We start from the raw sequence: 17,268 nt of genomic DNA on the forward strand, positions 1-17,268 counted from the left end.
GTAGCCATGCACCTCATGTCAGAACTGATTCCATCTCTCTGATGGAGTGACTTCCCATCCCCTGCCCTGGGTAGCACAGGAACACTAGGGCCAGTGAGAGTGTGGGTTGCCCTGGGCAAGAGAGTCCTGAGTACTCTGAAGCTTCTTCCTCAATAAATCATCTACCAGATGCCACCCTCTGCTGTGTATGTTCTAAATTATGTTAGATTATAAACACCTCCCCTCAGAAGCCCTCAGCAGTAATGGAACAGAACGCAGAGTACAGAGCATTCCCCGTACTTTCTCCCTTTCCTCGCACTAGCCGAGGGGAAACACATCCATATACACATTGTCATGTAGACAGATCTCATTTTATAAGTAACTTATTTACTATTATATTAACAAAGAAAACAATGACCTGTTTTTTATAGGCCAGGATGGACATTACCAGAATGCTAGCTCATCCTACTGATCTCCTAGTCAGCTCCCTACTTTTCCTGGGCTTGAGCTCCCTAAACCCACTCTGATCAGACTGTCTTGGCTGCCACGAGGATGTTGCAGCATGCCACTGCTTCCCCTCCCCATTCGGACTTCAGCATCTGTATCCGCAACATGGTCTTCCTCAAAAAAACTTGCAAAAAGTTACCAGTAAGAACAGAGATTGACCATTACTGGCATGAGTGATAAGGAACAATGCTACTCCTCTAGCCTGCGACAATGGCAGATGTCACTAATTGATACCTGAACACAGTTGGCTTCCATCTCTACTAACACGATACTCTAGGCAGCCACTATCACTGATATTTCTCCATCCAAGAGGTAAAGCATGGAGGGAACCATCAGTTCTCTGTGGGAGATAGATGAGAAATAGATACATACGCTACCCTGCAACAAGATAACTAAGTTGGAATAATTCCCTAAATGTCAGGATTGGTTAGACCTCAGAATAAGGTGTCAAAAAAAAAAAAAAAAAAAAGAATGATTCATCGAATCACCATTATGTTCTTTCCTGGAGGTCCAAGAAGTATATAAGTTACTAACGTGCCTGGAAACCCTGAAATGGAGTAGAATACAGAACCTGGCTGTTTTTCCATTCTTAGCGTTCTGAGAGCCTGAGGAAGCTACAGTCAGAACAAAACTTTTATGTTTCAAGAGTATAGGGCAGGCGGGTAGGGCACTGGTAGGTCAAGGTGAGTAGGAGGGAAAACATGGGCCAAACAGGCACTACTGTTGCTTTCTGCATCTTCTCTCTCTCTCTCATTATTTTTATTTGGCTGAATGTGTCTTAAATGCAGGATGCAGAATCTTTTAGCTGGGGCATGAGGGATCTAGCTCGCTGACTAGGGATCAAAGCCAGGCCCCCTGCATTGCAAGCACAGAGTCTTAAAGCACTGGTCCACCAAGGAAGTCTGTTCTGCATCTTCTCGTTACTTGAAATGCTTCCCAGGGGTTCAGTGAAGCTTCATCAAACTCACTGGCTGCCATGGGAACTTACTGCTATAGAACCTTGCAAGGCTTATAGAGCTACAGTGTCTGAGAGTTGAGAGGGAACATAGAGATCAGATGGCACAACCCGCTATGTGACATACGGATTTCCTCTTGTGATAGACCCCAGTGTGGACCAGTGTGTGGCCAGGCTTAGGAAACACTACCAGAAAACAGCCTAGCCACAGACCTGTTCTTAGCTATGACCTCATCAACACAGACACTCAGTGCTTTTGTAGTATCATTTCTAATACTAATCCAACCACAGGTGCTCAGTGCCTATGTCCTCAAAGAGTCTCGTGCAGAAAGGAAACTCTGTCCTTCTCTATTCTGTCATCCAAGTGGCATAGACTTAGGGAGGAGGGCCTGGCAGGCCAGTCATGCTCTGTACCATCTAAATCTCATATATTCAGACCTACGACACAGCTCCGTATAAGGTCATTTGTCTTTGGTCATGCTGCTGCTGCTGCTAAGTCGTTTCAGTCGTGTCCGACTCTGTGCAACCCCATAGACGGCAGCCCACCAGGCTCCCCCGTCCCTGGGATTCTCCAGGCAAGAACACTGGAGTGGGTTGCCATTTCCTTCTCCAATGCATGAAAGTGAAAAGTGAAAGTGAAATCGCTCAGTCATGTCCGACTCTTCGCCACCCCATGGACTGCAGCCTACCAGGCTCCTTCGTCCATGGGATTTTCCAGGCAAGAGTACTGGAGTGGGTTGCCATTGCCTTCTCCGTCTTTGATCACGAGTAGGTCTTAAACATCTCATTCAACTCCTCTGCCATGTGGTGCTGGGCATTGACTTAAAGCAGGCAAAAAGTGGAAAGGCTTTGGCCCTAACTTCAGACAGGTTGGAATCAAAGAAGGAACTTGCTGGAGGTCACATAATAGTAGGGGGTGGGGCATGGGTTCTGATTATGTAAGTGTGACCCCTGCCACCCCTCATCTAGTTCGTAACCTCCATGCTGTGACATCTGTCATAGGAGCTTCCATAAGAACACAACTCTATGAGTGTGACTGGTTAAGAGCCACAGCCTATTTTGCACCACACAGAGGAGCTCCTCTGTCTACCGACCTACTGGTCGCACCATTTGTCCCTCTGTGTCCCCACATGGCAACCCCTCTTTAGGCCACATTAAATACAGCCTAAAACAGAAGTCAGGCAGTACTGACGAACCAGTAAGGGCAAGAATAGAGACGCAGACATTGAGAACAGACTGGGGATCCAGTGGGGGCGGGATGGGGGGACAAACTGAGAGTAGCACTGACGCATATCCATCACCATACGTAAAATAGAGAGCTGGTGGGATGTTGCTCTAGGACACAAGGGGCTCAAGCCAGTGCTCTGTAACAACCTAGAGGAGTGGGGTGGGGTGGGGTGGGGTGGGGGGGCCATGGGAGGGGGTTCAAGAGGGAGGGGACATATGTATACCTGTGGCTCATTCACACTGCTGTATGGAAGAAACCAACACAACATTGTAAAACAACTACCCTCTAATCAAAAATTTAAAAAATAGAAGCCAAGCAATGCTCCAGCAGGCTCCTACAGCACCCTTCACAGGGAACAGGCTGGCTCTCCGGGGGGGCGCTGTGGTTTTCTGTTGTCTGACTAGCTCAAGGTTACCCAAGTGGGGCTAAGACTTGTGTCTGTGATTCTGACCCTTCTTCTGTATCCACACAGCCTCCTGCCAGGACATGTCCTGCAGCAAACAAGGAGAGTGCATTGAGACCATTGGAAACTACACCTGCTCCTGTTACCCTGGGTTCTACGGACCGGAGTGTGAATACGGTGAGCCCACTCTTCTGGTGATAGCAACGTGGTCCATGGTCTTGCGCTAGAGGTGATGCCAGGAAGTAAATCACCATGTTGGAGACTCTCCAGTGGGTACAGGCTAGTCCTAGGTCCTCGAGAGAGGACCATCTGTCAGTCTGCCCCACTCAAACTGGCCGATCACACACTCGGGGTTAAACCACTTTATTTTTAGAGTGAACACTTCCTCCTAAAATTGCAAAATTTAAAAGGGAAAATGTAAGGACAGTAAAACAAAGAGAACTCTTTCAGGCTAATTTTGTTTGCTGGAAATAAACGCCAGTGAAAGTATGATCATTTCCCAAGATGCAACAAGAGCTTCCCAGGTGGCTCAGTGGAAAAGAATCCACCTGCCAATGCAGGAGATGTGGGTTCGATCCCTGGGTCAGGAAGATCCCCTGGAGAAGGAAACGGCAGCCCACTCCAGTATTCTTGCCTGGAAAATTCCATAAACAGAGGAGCCTGGTGGGCTGCAGTCCATGGGGTTGCAAAAGAGTCGAACACGACTGGGCAACTAAACAAACAAAACAAATCAATACAAAGGAACAAAGTAAAGATGAACAGGTTGGGTTAGAAGCCCAGGGAGATGGGTTATATCCAGGGAGATGGGTTATACCCAGGGTTATAACCAGATGGGTTATACCCAGGGAGATGGGTCATGCAAACTGTTTCAGCTTTTAGCAAACCTGACATTGTCTTCCAATGTGCAAAGAAAGAAATCAATATTTTGTTCTTACAGTCAGAGAGTGTGGCGAATTTGACCTTCCTCAACATGTGCACATGAACTGCAGTCACCCTCATGGAAACTTCTCTTTCAACTCACAGTGCAGCTTCCACTGCGCTGAAGGGTACATATTGAACGGACCTAGGGAGCTGAAGTGTTTGGCTTCTGGAATCTGGACGAATTCACCCCCACAGTGCACAGGTATGTACACCCAATTCTTTTCCATCCTCATTGACAACTAGAATTTCAGAGGACAAAAGGCTTTCTCAATCTGAAAAACAAGAAGATCTACACTAAATGGGACATTCTGCTTATTACTATTGCCCATTAACCAGAGTAACAGTAGTTTTAATTTTCATCTGTGGAGTGAGGGAGTTTAATTCTTGATTCTCACGCAAAAGCATTACAAAAAGGTCCCCTTCCCTTTGTTCACTGCAAAGTGAACAGAGTACAATAATGATTCAGAGGTTGGGTATTATTAATTTGATAATTTCACCTTGCTTCTTTAAAAAGTAAACAAAGCAAGGATGTTTGGGTCTTTCCGAACAGTTACTGAAAGTACCATTTTACCAACCAAGTTCATCACCTTGCCTAACACTTTGGGAAGGTGTAGACAGCTATTGCTGGCTACCCAGGTGGTGCTGTAGTTAAAGAACCCGCCTGCCAATGCAGAAGATGAAAAAGACACAGGTTCGACCCCTGGATTGGGAAGATCCCCTGGCGTAGGAAGTGGCATCCTGCTCCAGTATTCTTGGCTGGAAAATTCCTTGGACAGAGGAGCATCCATGGGGTCACAAAGAGTTGGACATGACTGAGTGCATGCACACACAGTCACACACACACACAGCTATTGCAGCATCCTAAGGTTTCCAAGGTGCTTGGCGTGACATCAGGCCTCATGTCATTGCTCTGTGGTTGTTTTTAGCTGTCCAGTGTCCGGCTCTGAAGTCTCCGGAGCAAGGAAGCATGAGCTGTTTCCATTCCGCAAAAGCATTCCAGCACCAGTCCAGCTGCAGCTTCAGCTGCGAAGAGGGATTCGCATTAGTTGGGCCAGAGGTAGTGCAGTGCACAGCCTCGGGGGTGTGGACAGCGCCAACTCCGGTGTGTAAAGGTGAGTTCCAGGAGGTTGGGGATGTATCATGTCCATTGCACCTGGTTCTTGCTGGGAGCACAGATGAAACCAGCCTGAATCACAACTTGACTCTCCTTTTACCTACCACTCAGCTAGGCTGGGGGCTTCCCTGGTGGCTCAGATAGGGAAGAATCCACCTGCAGTGCAGGAGACCCGGGTTTGCTAGAGAATTCCAGGGACAGAGGAACCTGGCAGGCTACAATCCATGCGTCGCAAAGAGTCAAGCGACTCAGTCAGTTCATCTGGGATAGGAAAGGAGTGTCAGGCTCTATAAGAACAAGAGGCTGATTTTACTACTGACTGTAAACAAAATTTAGAAGTCCTCCTCTCCCCAAAACTCACTGCCCTCAAGTAATTTCAGAATGACCTCATTCACAAATTTCACCTAAGATGGAACGGTGACATCTCCATCTGTAAGTAGATGCTAGAAGACCTACCAGGAGAGGTTTTTAGAGTAAAGTGGATCGAAGACATTTGATAAAGGAGTCTTGAAAGAAACTTTTATTTTAAAGAGATTTAGGTCCTCCTGAAGCTTGGTTCTACAAGTCTGGACTAACATCATTAGGATCTCCTGACCCTTACAGATTCCTGCTTCCACTTAGATTTCCAGAGGTGGTTTCACCATTGCTCTCCCAGCTGTAAGCATGGTTCTTCTCCTTCCTCAGTACCTTTCTCTATGGCCTTGGTGATTCTGTCCAGCTATGCAGTGTGAGTTCCTGGAAGCCCCTACCAAAGGAATCCTGGACTGTATCCATCCCCTCATTTCCCTTGCAGTGGCTCTAGCTGCAAATTTGAATGCAAACCTTGCCATCGAGTGAGGGGCAAGGACAAACTGCTGCCTTGGCCCTGGCTGGGAGACCCCACCCTTGCCAGCCTTCAAGGGTAGGATTTTTTCATCAGCAACCCCCAGTCCACTGGGAAGTATAAGTTCATGCTGCCTATTTAGGCAAGGAGTCATGACACAGTGGGGAAGATCAAGGGCTTTTAATATCAACATGACCTTTTCCAGGCTCTGATCCTGAAATGGGTTGTTCAGCCCCCAGGAGGGATGGTTTTCTCCTCTGGTAAATGAGCTATGAATTGTAAGGAGCTTCTGTGATATGAACTATGAATTGCAAGGAGCTTTAATAAGGGTGATGTATATTAAAAGTATACAATTAAATAGTATGTATAAAGTACCTTGCAGAGAGCCTTTGTTTCTGCCTCTTCTCTCCCTGCCTGCCTCACTGGTGTCTAGAAGCTGTGGGTCAGTGTCCTTGCTATACTTCAGACAGAGTCAGAACAGTGGCTATCAGGATACACAGACAGATTGCTCAGCATAGTCCTTGGTGGCAGTCTTTGACAAAGGATCAAAGGAACACCACACTGAGAGGCTGTGATACAATCCAAGGCAGGTACCTAATAGCGCGAAGCTGCATTCTGTGCAACTGCCTCACACTTCACACCAATCGCATCTTAATAAAGCAAAAATGGGGAATAGCATAGCGGGAAATTAAATATTGGATAAGTGAATTCCTGGAAGACCTGAATTATAAGCCCAGCTCTATTACTGTCTACATATGAGACCTTAGGGATGACACTTAAAATTTCTAAACCTCACTTTTAATCTGCAAAGTTAGAGAGAAACGCTAGAGGATCTTTGGAACTTAAATACTCTGATTCTGTAAAACCCAGAGGTCTAAGGTCACTGTGTGCAGTCTTTGTACTCTGAAAAACTCCAGGAGTATTCTGGAGATGAAATGCTTTGTCACGGAAGAGCATGAGGAAATCAGCCTTTATCAGAACTGAGGTCACTCGGGGATTAATTATGCTCAGGAACTGACCTTGGGCTGCACACTCACTTGGCAACCGACGTCTGTTTAGGATGACATCCTGTGTTCCAGAAACAAGGCTCATTTAGAATCCTTTTATTGGGCTGGGTATTAGAGTGTCAACAATAAGCTATGTTGTTCTAGCCTTTTCCTTAGAAGTTCAGTCTGTCTCTATCTCCTCCTTACAGATCTAATTTTCACAAATATTTTCAATGAATATTTAAAGAGCACCTTCAATGTCCCAAACACTGCCAGGTTCTGGCATACAACTCTGGATGACTGACATCAGCTGCAAGGAGACTGCAGTCTAAGGGGCAGAGTTATACTAGGGCATGAAGAGCTCAAGCACAGGGATTGTAGGAGCAGGCTGGAAGGGGTTCTCCCCTGAGCTGGGATGGGCAGGGAAGGTTTCTTAAGGAAAGTGTAGTGTAAGCTGAGACTTGAAAGGCAGGTGAGCAATCCAGGCAAAGAGGGAATGTGCTCCAGGAAGATTCCCTATTTGGAAAAAGGAGGATTTGGGGTTCTGAATATACTGATAATGTGAGTCAAAAGATGCATGATCTCTTGAGGGGCTCTTCTGCAAAAGAATCGAGCCCTTCTATCGCCCAGTTTCTGACAATCACTTTTTCCATTTAGCCATTGCCTGTGAGCCCCTGGAGAGTCCTGTCCATGGAAGCATGGATTGCTCCCCGTCTTCGAGAGCATTCCAGTACAACACCAGCTGTAGCTTTCATTGTGCTGAGGGTTTCACGCTGAGGGGAGCTGACACAGTTCGGTGTGCTGATTCGGGACAGTGGACAGCGCCAGCCCCTGTCTGTCAAGGTATACTGTGACATCATAGTGTTGCTCCCGTGCCTTTTGGCTTATTAAAGGCATCAGCATCTACATTTAGTTCCGTCATTCAGGTATTGCTCAAACGTTCACTGAGAATCTATCCTGTGCCAGACCCTTTGTGCTGGGCACTCAGGATGAAGTAGTGAGTGAAGGCAGTCTTAAGGGACATGTTCATTACAGCATCCTGAAATGAGTCGGACATGACTGAGTGACTTTCACTTATGATAAATGATAAAAACTTAGTGGTATTTATGTTTGTTTTCAGTATTTTGCTCTCACAAATGATATGATAAAATTTCTCCAAATTGATTTTTGATATGCACCTTGTTACATACTTAGCATCGATTCTTGGGTCCAAAATTACGATATTTTTAAAACTATGGATGCATATTATCAAATGCTTAACAATGACTCGGCATTTCCTCATAAAGTCATTCAACTGGCATTGTGACTATATGATACTTTTCTCATCTTCCTGGTTAAACATGCCTAATTCAGAGATCCCTCTTGTTGGCATTAGAAAGAGTTAAGGGGTGGGAATCAATGAGTACTTGTGTATTACTCCTTCCTCACTCCCTGCTTCCTCCCTCCTTAGCACTGCAGTGCCAGGATCTTCCGACCTCAAACAAGGTCCGGGTGAACTGCTCACATCCCTTTGGTGACTTCAGGTACCAGTCGACCTGTAGCTTTACCTGCGATGAAGGTTCATTCCTGGTGGGAGCAAGTGTGCTGCAATGCCTGGATACGGGGAACTGGGATGCTCCTTTTCCAGAATGCCAAGGTAGGATGAACTCTTTCCAGTGTCTTAGAAACAAATTGTAGGCTTATTTTAAAAAGTTGTATTTAAAAGGTGGTAACTGTCTAGGGGACAGAAACTTGAAATGGACTGGAAAATGAATAAACACTATCAACAGGAAGCCCTTATTATTGGGTCACATGGGGATCCCAAGTGCAGAGGCCTTGACGGGCTGGCAGATACCACAAGCGATGGGATATCTGACAGCAGGAAAGGCTGCTGCCAGCTCTGCCGTGGGGCCTTTACCAGGATCTGAAGGCCCCTATCATGGACTAGGTTCACTGTTCTCACTTGGCTAAAGATAGTCTCTAGAAACAAGGCCAGGGGAAAAGATAGTCCCAGGATGTTTTTCCAAGACTAATCTGGCACTTTAGTCCTAGGAAACACAGCACATAGTGGTGGGATGGTGGGTAACGCGTGGGTTTAATAGGAGAATGGGAGGGGCAGCATTTACAGGTACTGGCTGCAAATAAGATTGGAGAAACCCACTTAGAGTAAAGTGAAGAGTGATGAAAAGAAAGAAACTAATCTATACATGCAAAGTCACAGGATTCTCAGAAGGAAAAAAAGTACCTATTCAGTATAATCATATATATCTGCATTTCACTTGATATAAAATAAAGCCAGTTATTGAATGAAATAGAACTGGTTCTGATCATCTGGGTTTGGAAATTGAAAGATAGATATACACTTCTTATACTCCCCATTCCTTTTTCTACCCAATTATTTACTTATATTTATGGCAAACCCTACCTTTAAAAGATAACATTTGTATTTATAAAAGCTCTAGAAAAATAAATAAACAAAAAAATCCTCTTACATACTGTCCCCAAAATACCCCACCCTTAAATAGACACTGGTTATGCTTCTCCATTATTGTATAAATTCCTCCAATGTTTTTCCACTTTCCCCTCCACACAATTAGTATTTTCATGAGGCATATATAAGTTTAATAATAAAATTAGATAGGGAAAATACTAGACAATTCTGCATTGTTTGCCTTCGCTTTTCACCTTGTGCCCACTTTCAGCATGAGTAAAAGCAGACAGATACATGTTTTTAATGAAAAGGAAACCACTTGCTATTCAGGTCACACATAAGCACACACAAGTACACACACACGCCCACTACTATTAAGTTAGGTCAACACAGAGTGAACAAATGAATGAACAAAGGGGCTGACCAACTCAACAGAACTGCATGGTCTTTATCTCCAGACACAAGAGAGCCTGGCAAGCCCTGGGGGCTAGGGCTGAGCCCACCTTCTGAGCTGGGTCTGCAGAGACCAGGCTGAGGCTTGTGACCTTGGGCCCTCAGCTCTCACCCTGGCTACGCTGAAGCCTGGATGCACTACGAAGTCCCCGTGACTGTGGGGAAGAACTTGGGAGTCCCTGAGGGCGTTCCAGGGCACAGCACCTTTCCGGACAGCCTTGGGCTGTGCAGGGCACAGATTACAGTTAATTGCCCCATACTGGCCTGCCTGTGGGTGTTTCACAGGAGGGAGGCTGACACTCACCACGGCTTCCTGTGACCTTCTAGTTCCCTTCCGCTTTTAGTTCTTTGTTTACTCTGACTGAACTTTCTCCTCTTGCTGCTGAGAGAGCATCATGTGAAATACCCAAATGTGGTCTGGGCAGGAAGGTACCATGAGGCTTGCAACCTACTAGCTGTTGTAATGTGCCCCAAAATGTGTTATCAGTTTCCTTTTCCAAAGCCACACCCCCACACCCACCTTCCTACCCCAGCTATCAGAAGGCAAAGTCACAAAAAAGCTGCAAACCGACTCATGGCACCACACCGCCCCCCGCCCCATTTGTCCTTACAGTTCAGAGGCTTCTTGACTTGTCTTCCTCTCCCCTCTCCTCACCCCCACACTGAATACAGAAAGACTTTTCAAGTGGTGGAAAATACCAGGTCTTTGGACAAATGGATGAGATGAGGGATGTAGCTGGAGAGAAGAAGGGAGGAAGGGAAGAGACACGTACAGAAAATGTTCACAAAGCCTCAAGCAGTTCAAATCTGTGGCTGAAAGACAGCCCTGGTTCATCCACACTCCCACTGTCTCTGGTCTAAAGCCACACACGACCCAATCAGGCCAAACAGTGAAGAAGAAACACTCTAAACCATGTATTCATTTTTATTAAAGGCCAGTGTGTTTAATTGAGTTTTATTTCATTAATTGGCTGAGGGATATCTTGGCAGCCATTAACATTTGCATACACAGTGTTTTCACTTTTGAGCCTTACAAAAATCCTGAGAACTATGTAATGCTATTATCCACATTTTAAAGGTGAATAAACATATGGAAGTTCAGAGACTGGCCAAAAGTCACAGAGCATGATCTCCAACCAAATCAGATCCTTTAGCACCACAAACTCCACATGGATAAACTGTGGCAAAGGACTGTGATATCTTATTGACCATTTTTTGTAAGTAGACAGGTAGAGTCATTTGCTGTTGGTCACTGTAGGTTAAGACTGGTGGAAAGAACATTTGCAGATGGCCAGTTACATTATTTGCCTACTTTGTGCCATGATTTTTTAATTTAATTTTTGCCTATGATTTTGTTAACTCATTATTTTATATAATAATAAATTTGAGGTTCTCTGCAAAGCAAATATTGTTATTTTTCCCATTTCATAGATGAAGCAACTGAGGTTCAATATATTTATTGTCCAGAAATGTAATGCTAGTGAGTAACAGAGGCAGGTTTTGGACCCAGAGTTCATCACTTGGTTGGGGGAAGGAACTTTTGGAAGGGGAGAAAGTATTTTACTCCATTTCCCTATTTCCAATCACTTGTCATTATTTTCCGGCAAGGTTATTGGGTCTACCTCTGGAGAAAGTGTCAAGAGAGCAGTCACTCCCACTCCCATCCAGGGGTAACTAACATGAGCTGCATCACCATCACCATCTTTCCCAACAAAGTGCCAGCACTCTTTTAAATCACCTCTAAAGCTCTTTTAAAGCTCTTTAGGGGTAAGCGTTTCAGGATACCAACCCACTGTCAGCTGCCGTTTCACACATTCAAGACGTCTAACTGGTGACTAATCCCATGAAATTTAAACAATCGTTCTAACCCAGTACTTCATTGGCCTGTTGAGGACACACACAAACACACACACACTGATTTAAGTGGCTGTATTCTAAAACAACCGTCTCTCTCTCCTTGGCCATGCCCACACTAGCTGTTACCTGCGCACCTCTGCCAAACCCTCAGAACGGAGAAAAGACTTGTGTCCAACCTCTTGGAGGTTCCAGTTATAAGTCCACATGCTGGTTCACATGTCATGAGGGATTCTCTTTATCCGGACCAGAAAGACTGGACTGTACTCCATCTGGACACTGGACGGGTTCCCCACCCACGTGTGAAGGTAGGACGATGGGTTTATCCTTTCTTATGGCTTCTCAGGTAACAGTATAGAATGGAGCATCATCATCATCAGGAATTCATGTAAACCTCAAGCTAAAGGAAGCCTTCTCTTCAAGGCATAACAATCTAGACCAAAAGCTTCCCCCCACCCCTGCCGAATATTCTTGTAACAATAACTTTAACCATTTCATAGTTCCATAATGTATTTCAGTGTCATTGTGACATTTGATGTTTATCACAATCCTGAAATAATGAGGACAGGCCATATTATCACCATTTTATGGATGAGAAATAGAGGCTCAGAGATTAGGTAATTTATGGAAATTCCTACTATTAGTGCTGAAGCTCAGCTATGTCACTGGGACTTTTACCTCATTATAAAGAATTTTCTTACTACACTCTTACTCATTCCCACATTCTCCTTCACTGAGCATTGCTAAGCCCCAGACACTGAGCTTACCTCAGGGGTGGGTGTGACTCCATCCCAGCCCCTGGAGGATCTCACAGTCTAAGGATTTGTATCTAGCCTCTCCTTGCTCCAGTTCCAAATGGATTACAAGCTCCCTGAGGGCAGGAACGGCACCACCTTCACCTTTGCATGTCCTGCAGCAGCTAGACAGAAACAAATGTAGGTGTGTGACAAGTATCTGTTGAACTGAATCTTCTCATTTACCGGTTAAATTTATTCAAGCTTAAGCCTTTTTAACAATGAATTAGTGGATCCTCAAAGGCAATGGGCAGATCTTATCTGTCTGTGATTCCCCTGAAACATCTGGCTGACACATATCTGGTATATGAAAGTGAAAGTGTTAATTGCTCAGTCGCGTCTGACCCTTTGTGACCACATGGACTGTAGTCTGCCAGGCTCCTCTGTCTACGGGGATTCTCCAGTCAAGAATACTAGAGTGGGTAGCTGTTCCCTTTTCCAGGGGATCTTCCCAACCAAGGGCTTGAACCCAGATCTTCTGCGTTGCAGACAGATTCTTTACCATCTGAGCCACCAGAGATAGTGTGCTCTAAGGTAGAAGTTTGCAAACTGATTCATTTATAGCTCATGTTTACTTTCAAATGTCATCATTTTGCCCTGTGACAACCTAGAGGGCTAGGATGGGGTGGTAGATGGGAGCGAGGCTCAAGAGAGAGGGGACATATGTATACCTATGGCTGATTCATGTTGTGTGGCAGAAACCAACACAACCTTGTAAAACAATTATCCTCCAATTAAAAGTAAATTAATTTAAAAAACAGTCATTACACAATTTAAGTTGCAGGAATAAGCAATTATACAGTATTTTTTTTTACCTGTAACATATGAAACCCAGAATAAAAGCAATATTCTTAAAGGAAAAAAGTCACCTTTTTTTATTCTTTGGTTCTACTGTTCCATGTACTACAGTCAGGAATAATAAAACCAGCAATAATAGCTAATTTTTATTGTTTGAGTAAGTACTAGCTATTACATTTGCATTTTTGCATTCAATACACAAAAGCCTTAACATGGTTATCATTATCCCTGTTTTAAAGATGAAGAAATGGAGGCTTTGAGAAGATAAATAGCTGGCAAAGATTGTGCTACATCTTAGCTACAAAGTGCAGTTAGGATTCAAACCCAGGTCTAGCCTGATTACAGGACTAGAGCTTTTACCACTACACTACACTGCCACCCAGTGGCCAGTTTATAAATCCCGGGTCAGCTCAGTTCAGTTCAGTTCAGTCGCTCAATTGCGTCCTCTTTGCGACCCCATAGACTGCAGCACGCCAGGCTTCCCTGTCCATCACCAACTCCCAGAGCCTACTCAAACTCATGTCCATCGCATCAGTGATGCCATCCAACCATCTCATCCTCTGCCATCCCCTTCTCCTCCTGCCGTCAATCTTTCCCAGCATCAGGGTCTTTTCCACTGAGTCAGTTCTTCGCATCAGGTGGCCAAAGTATTGGAGTTTCAGCTTCAACATCAGTCCTTCCAATGAATAGTCAGGACTGATTTCCTTTAGGATTAACAGGTTGGATCTCCTTGCAGTCCAAGGAACTCTCAAGAGTCTTCAACACCACAGTTCAAAAGCATCAATTCTTTGGCACTTAGCCTTCTTTATGGTCCAACTCTCACAACTATACACGCCTACTGGAAAAACCATAGCTTTAACTAGATGGACCTTTGTTGGCAAAGTAATGTCTATGCTTTTTAATATGCTGTCTAGGTTGGTCATAATTTTTCTTCCAAGGAGCAAGCGTCTTTTAATTTCATGGCTGCAGTCACCATCTGCAGTGATAGTCATTCGTAAATTCCACTGTTCTTGTCTAGTTGCAGCGGCAACTGCAGTAGCAGTTGTTCTAAAATGAACTTTAGATGAGTGATCAAATGACTGAATATGTTTTTAGAAATCTGCTAGTGAAAAGAGCTAAATACTTATTTTTTCTTATTCCTTCTTGTGGAATGAGCACTAGATTAATATCCAAAGACTTGTATTGCTCTTCCCTGAAGTTATGGAGTCACATAGAAGATCATGTCACACCCTGATATTCTCGATTCCAAAAGGAGAGGAGTGGACAAGGACACCTCTGAGGTTTTTTCCCTGGACAAGGATTCTATAGGCTAAAGTACATAAAATGCTACTGTGTGTGCATGTGTGTTGTCTTGTCCGACTCTTTGTGACTCCATGGACTGTAACCTGCTCGTCTCCTTTGTCCATGGGTCTCTGTCTGTGGAATTTTCCAGGCAAGAATACTGGAGTGGGTTGCCATATTATTCTCCTCCAAGAGATCTTCCCAACCCAGGAATCTAATACATGTATCTTCCGTCTCCTGCATTGGCAGGCAGATTCTTTACCACTGTACCACCTAGGAAGTCCAAAATGCTATCATCTATTGTCAAAAAAAAAAAAAAAAAAATACACTACAAGCCATCCAGGGAATCTAGGACTTTGATAGCTGATATCTTTAGGGCTTGTGCTTCATCACAGATTTCTCAAACACTCATTTGCTTATTCCATGGGCATTTATCATGAGTTCTGTTTTTCCACATTCTAAGTCTAAAAAAAAAAAAAAAAAAAAAACTGAGATATAAGAAATACCTCACTGAAGTTTTTTTGTTTTTGTTTTTCTCATGAAAGTTTTAAATCATACATTGCAATCAACATGGTTGTTAAATCTGTAATCTCTGAAGCCCCCATTCCTCCTGACTCTCTTCCACCTCCTTTTCTCCACATGAGCTGACATTTCAGGCCTGGCCCTGCCCAGTGTCTAAAACTAAACTTGACCATGGGCAGCAGCTTTTGTGAGCTATGGGCTTTGGAATTGCCAACCTGGTCTGAACCTGATAGTTAGCTCTGGCTTTTGGACCTGTGTTTCTATCTCATTCTCCAAATTTAGTCTCTAGATTTAGGCAGAGTTCCTCTTCTTTTCCCATAAGCCTGAGTCCATGAATTTTGAAACTTTCAGCAGTGAACTCTGATTTTCACCTGGTGTTCTGCAGAGTCCTGGACTCTATCAGAGGGGATTGAGGGCTACCATGTACATAGGGGTGGTGTGGCAAGTGCACCAAGCCTCTTGTTTCATAGTGCAAAGTGGGGCTCCATTTTTTTTGAGTGGGTCCACAGATATTCCCCTTTCTGTTAGAATGTCAGTTTCCTGGGCTCTCTAGGACTTGAGCTCCGCCTGCATTTCCTAATCTTCCCCCTTGCCTTTACCCACCAGGACCTGAATTCCTTTCCCTGAATATAAAGCAGTACTGAGTTGCTCCCATCTGGTTGCTCTGTCCCCTACATTCCTGGCTGTTGGGCCACTATCCTGATACGATGACTGTTCCCTCAATCACGTTGTCATTGACTCTCTGGAGACCCTGTTCAGCTGCTGGACCTGACTCCTAATGACCAACCTCACCTTGATGGGGAGGTGAGGGTCCTCGTTTTGAGTCCCAGTCCTAGCTCTGTCCTTCTGCCACACCCCCACTCATCCAAGATCTAAAACACAGCAGACTGCTGCCCTCTAAGCTCTGGCCTGGCTCACATCTCTGTTCCATTTCTCCACTCCTCCAACTTTTATCTGACTCCATGAAGATTCCCAGTCTTTATTTTCAAAGTTTGAGTTTAGAACCACCAACTCAATGAAATTTATTATGTATAACTATTTTTTCTTTCCAAAAATTTCATGACAAAACATGAAATTTAACTCAAGCTAAAAAAATAATAATAATACACAGAGACAAAGAATTCATTAAAATTAAAATAGCATAAAGCAATATTTTATCAGTTGATGACAGCATGTCAGTGAACCCACTAATTCATGAATTCACATGCCATCATGTTCATCTACATCATGAATTATACAAAACATCAGTGAAGACCATTTCAATAGACAGCACTGCTTTGAAGTCCATGAAAGTAGAGCATTAAGTATGGTGACAAAAGCAGCTCTTATCCATTTCCTATTCTTCTTGTAATAAGTCAGTTTTTAATAAAGGTTTAGAGTAGGCTCAAGAATATGACTACTTTTTGTTGTTACCCAGAGAGGGCACCCCTTGGTAAAAATCTCTTCCTCTACCTCTGCACTAGGCCCCTTCACTCCACCAACTTCCTCAAATTTAATTCAGCCCCTGATTGCTGAGTGCCCACCACTTGCCAGATCTGGACTAGGCTTCCACGTACCTCATCAAGTCTGCCCCTCAGACCGGAAAACATGCTTTCTTGTGGAAGTTAGTCAAATCCTTCTTAGGGGCCTTTGATTCGACAAGGTTCGTGTTTACAGAAGAGGGTTCAGAGACTTTCCTAGATACAAAAGGATATGTTTATAACCTTGGCAGAAAAAGACTCATAGAACTGAGACCAAAGCACATCCCCCAAATAGATTTAATGCTGTGGAATTCTCTTTGTATGCTAGGGGTCACATAAGTCAATTTTTAAAAACAGAAACGCCTCTTGTTTCTTTTCACATCATGTAAAAACACTTGTCAGAATGCATCCAAATTAAATTGTGCTTACTAACACTCATTCTTTTGACAAATATTCTTAGATCTCTCTACTCTGTGTCAGGCACTGTTGCCTGGGGTATAGCCGATATTATGTAGTTTCTGGGAGATTCTGAAAAAGTTATTTTAGTGAAAATGTTCATAAATGATTTAATATCTATGACTTATACCAATAGATAATAAAAGTTTGATAAACAGAATTGATCTGCCAGGCATGGATTCATTAATTACTCAAACATTTCATAGTTCTAAACTGAAATTCAGTATGTTACTTTGGCTATGTGAATGGTTTCACACAATCTGCAGTCCTTCAGTGAACAGCCCACTCCAAAAACACGTGGGCCAGCATGTAAAAACCAATACT

The 17,268-nt window shown here is 44.0% G+C and overlaps 1 protein-coding gene across 1 annotated transcript in view; it reads left to right on the forward strand.

The window, feature by feature from the left end:
- Window positions 1-17,268, forward strand: part of LOC122452136 (selectin P) — a 43,706-nt gene that overhangs the window by 15,426 nt on the left and 11,012 nt on the right. Inside the window, exons 4-9 of the mRNA XM_043485557.1 lie at window positions 3,142-3,249; window positions 4,010-4,195; window positions 4,920-5,105; window positions 7,574-7,759; window positions 8,367-8,552; window positions 11,756-11,941. Coding sequence (XP_043341492.1) covers window positions 3,142-3,249; window positions 4,010-4,195; window positions 4,920-5,105; window positions 7,574-7,759; window positions 8,367-8,552; window positions 11,756-11,941 — 1,038 coding nt within the window. The remainder of the gene's footprint in view (window positions 1-3,141; window positions 3,250-4,009; window positions 4,196-4,919; window positions 5,106-7,573; window positions 7,760-8,366; window positions 8,553-11,755; window positions 11,942-17,268) is intronic.

Source organism: Cervus canadensis, chromosome 13 (assembly GCF_019320065.1).
Source record: "Cervus canadensis isolate Bull #8, Minnesota chromosome 13, ASM1932006v1, whole genome shotgun sequence".
NCBI classification, from domain to species: Eukaryota; Metazoa; Chordata; class Mammalia; order Artiodactyla; family Cervidae; genus Cervus; species Cervus canadensis.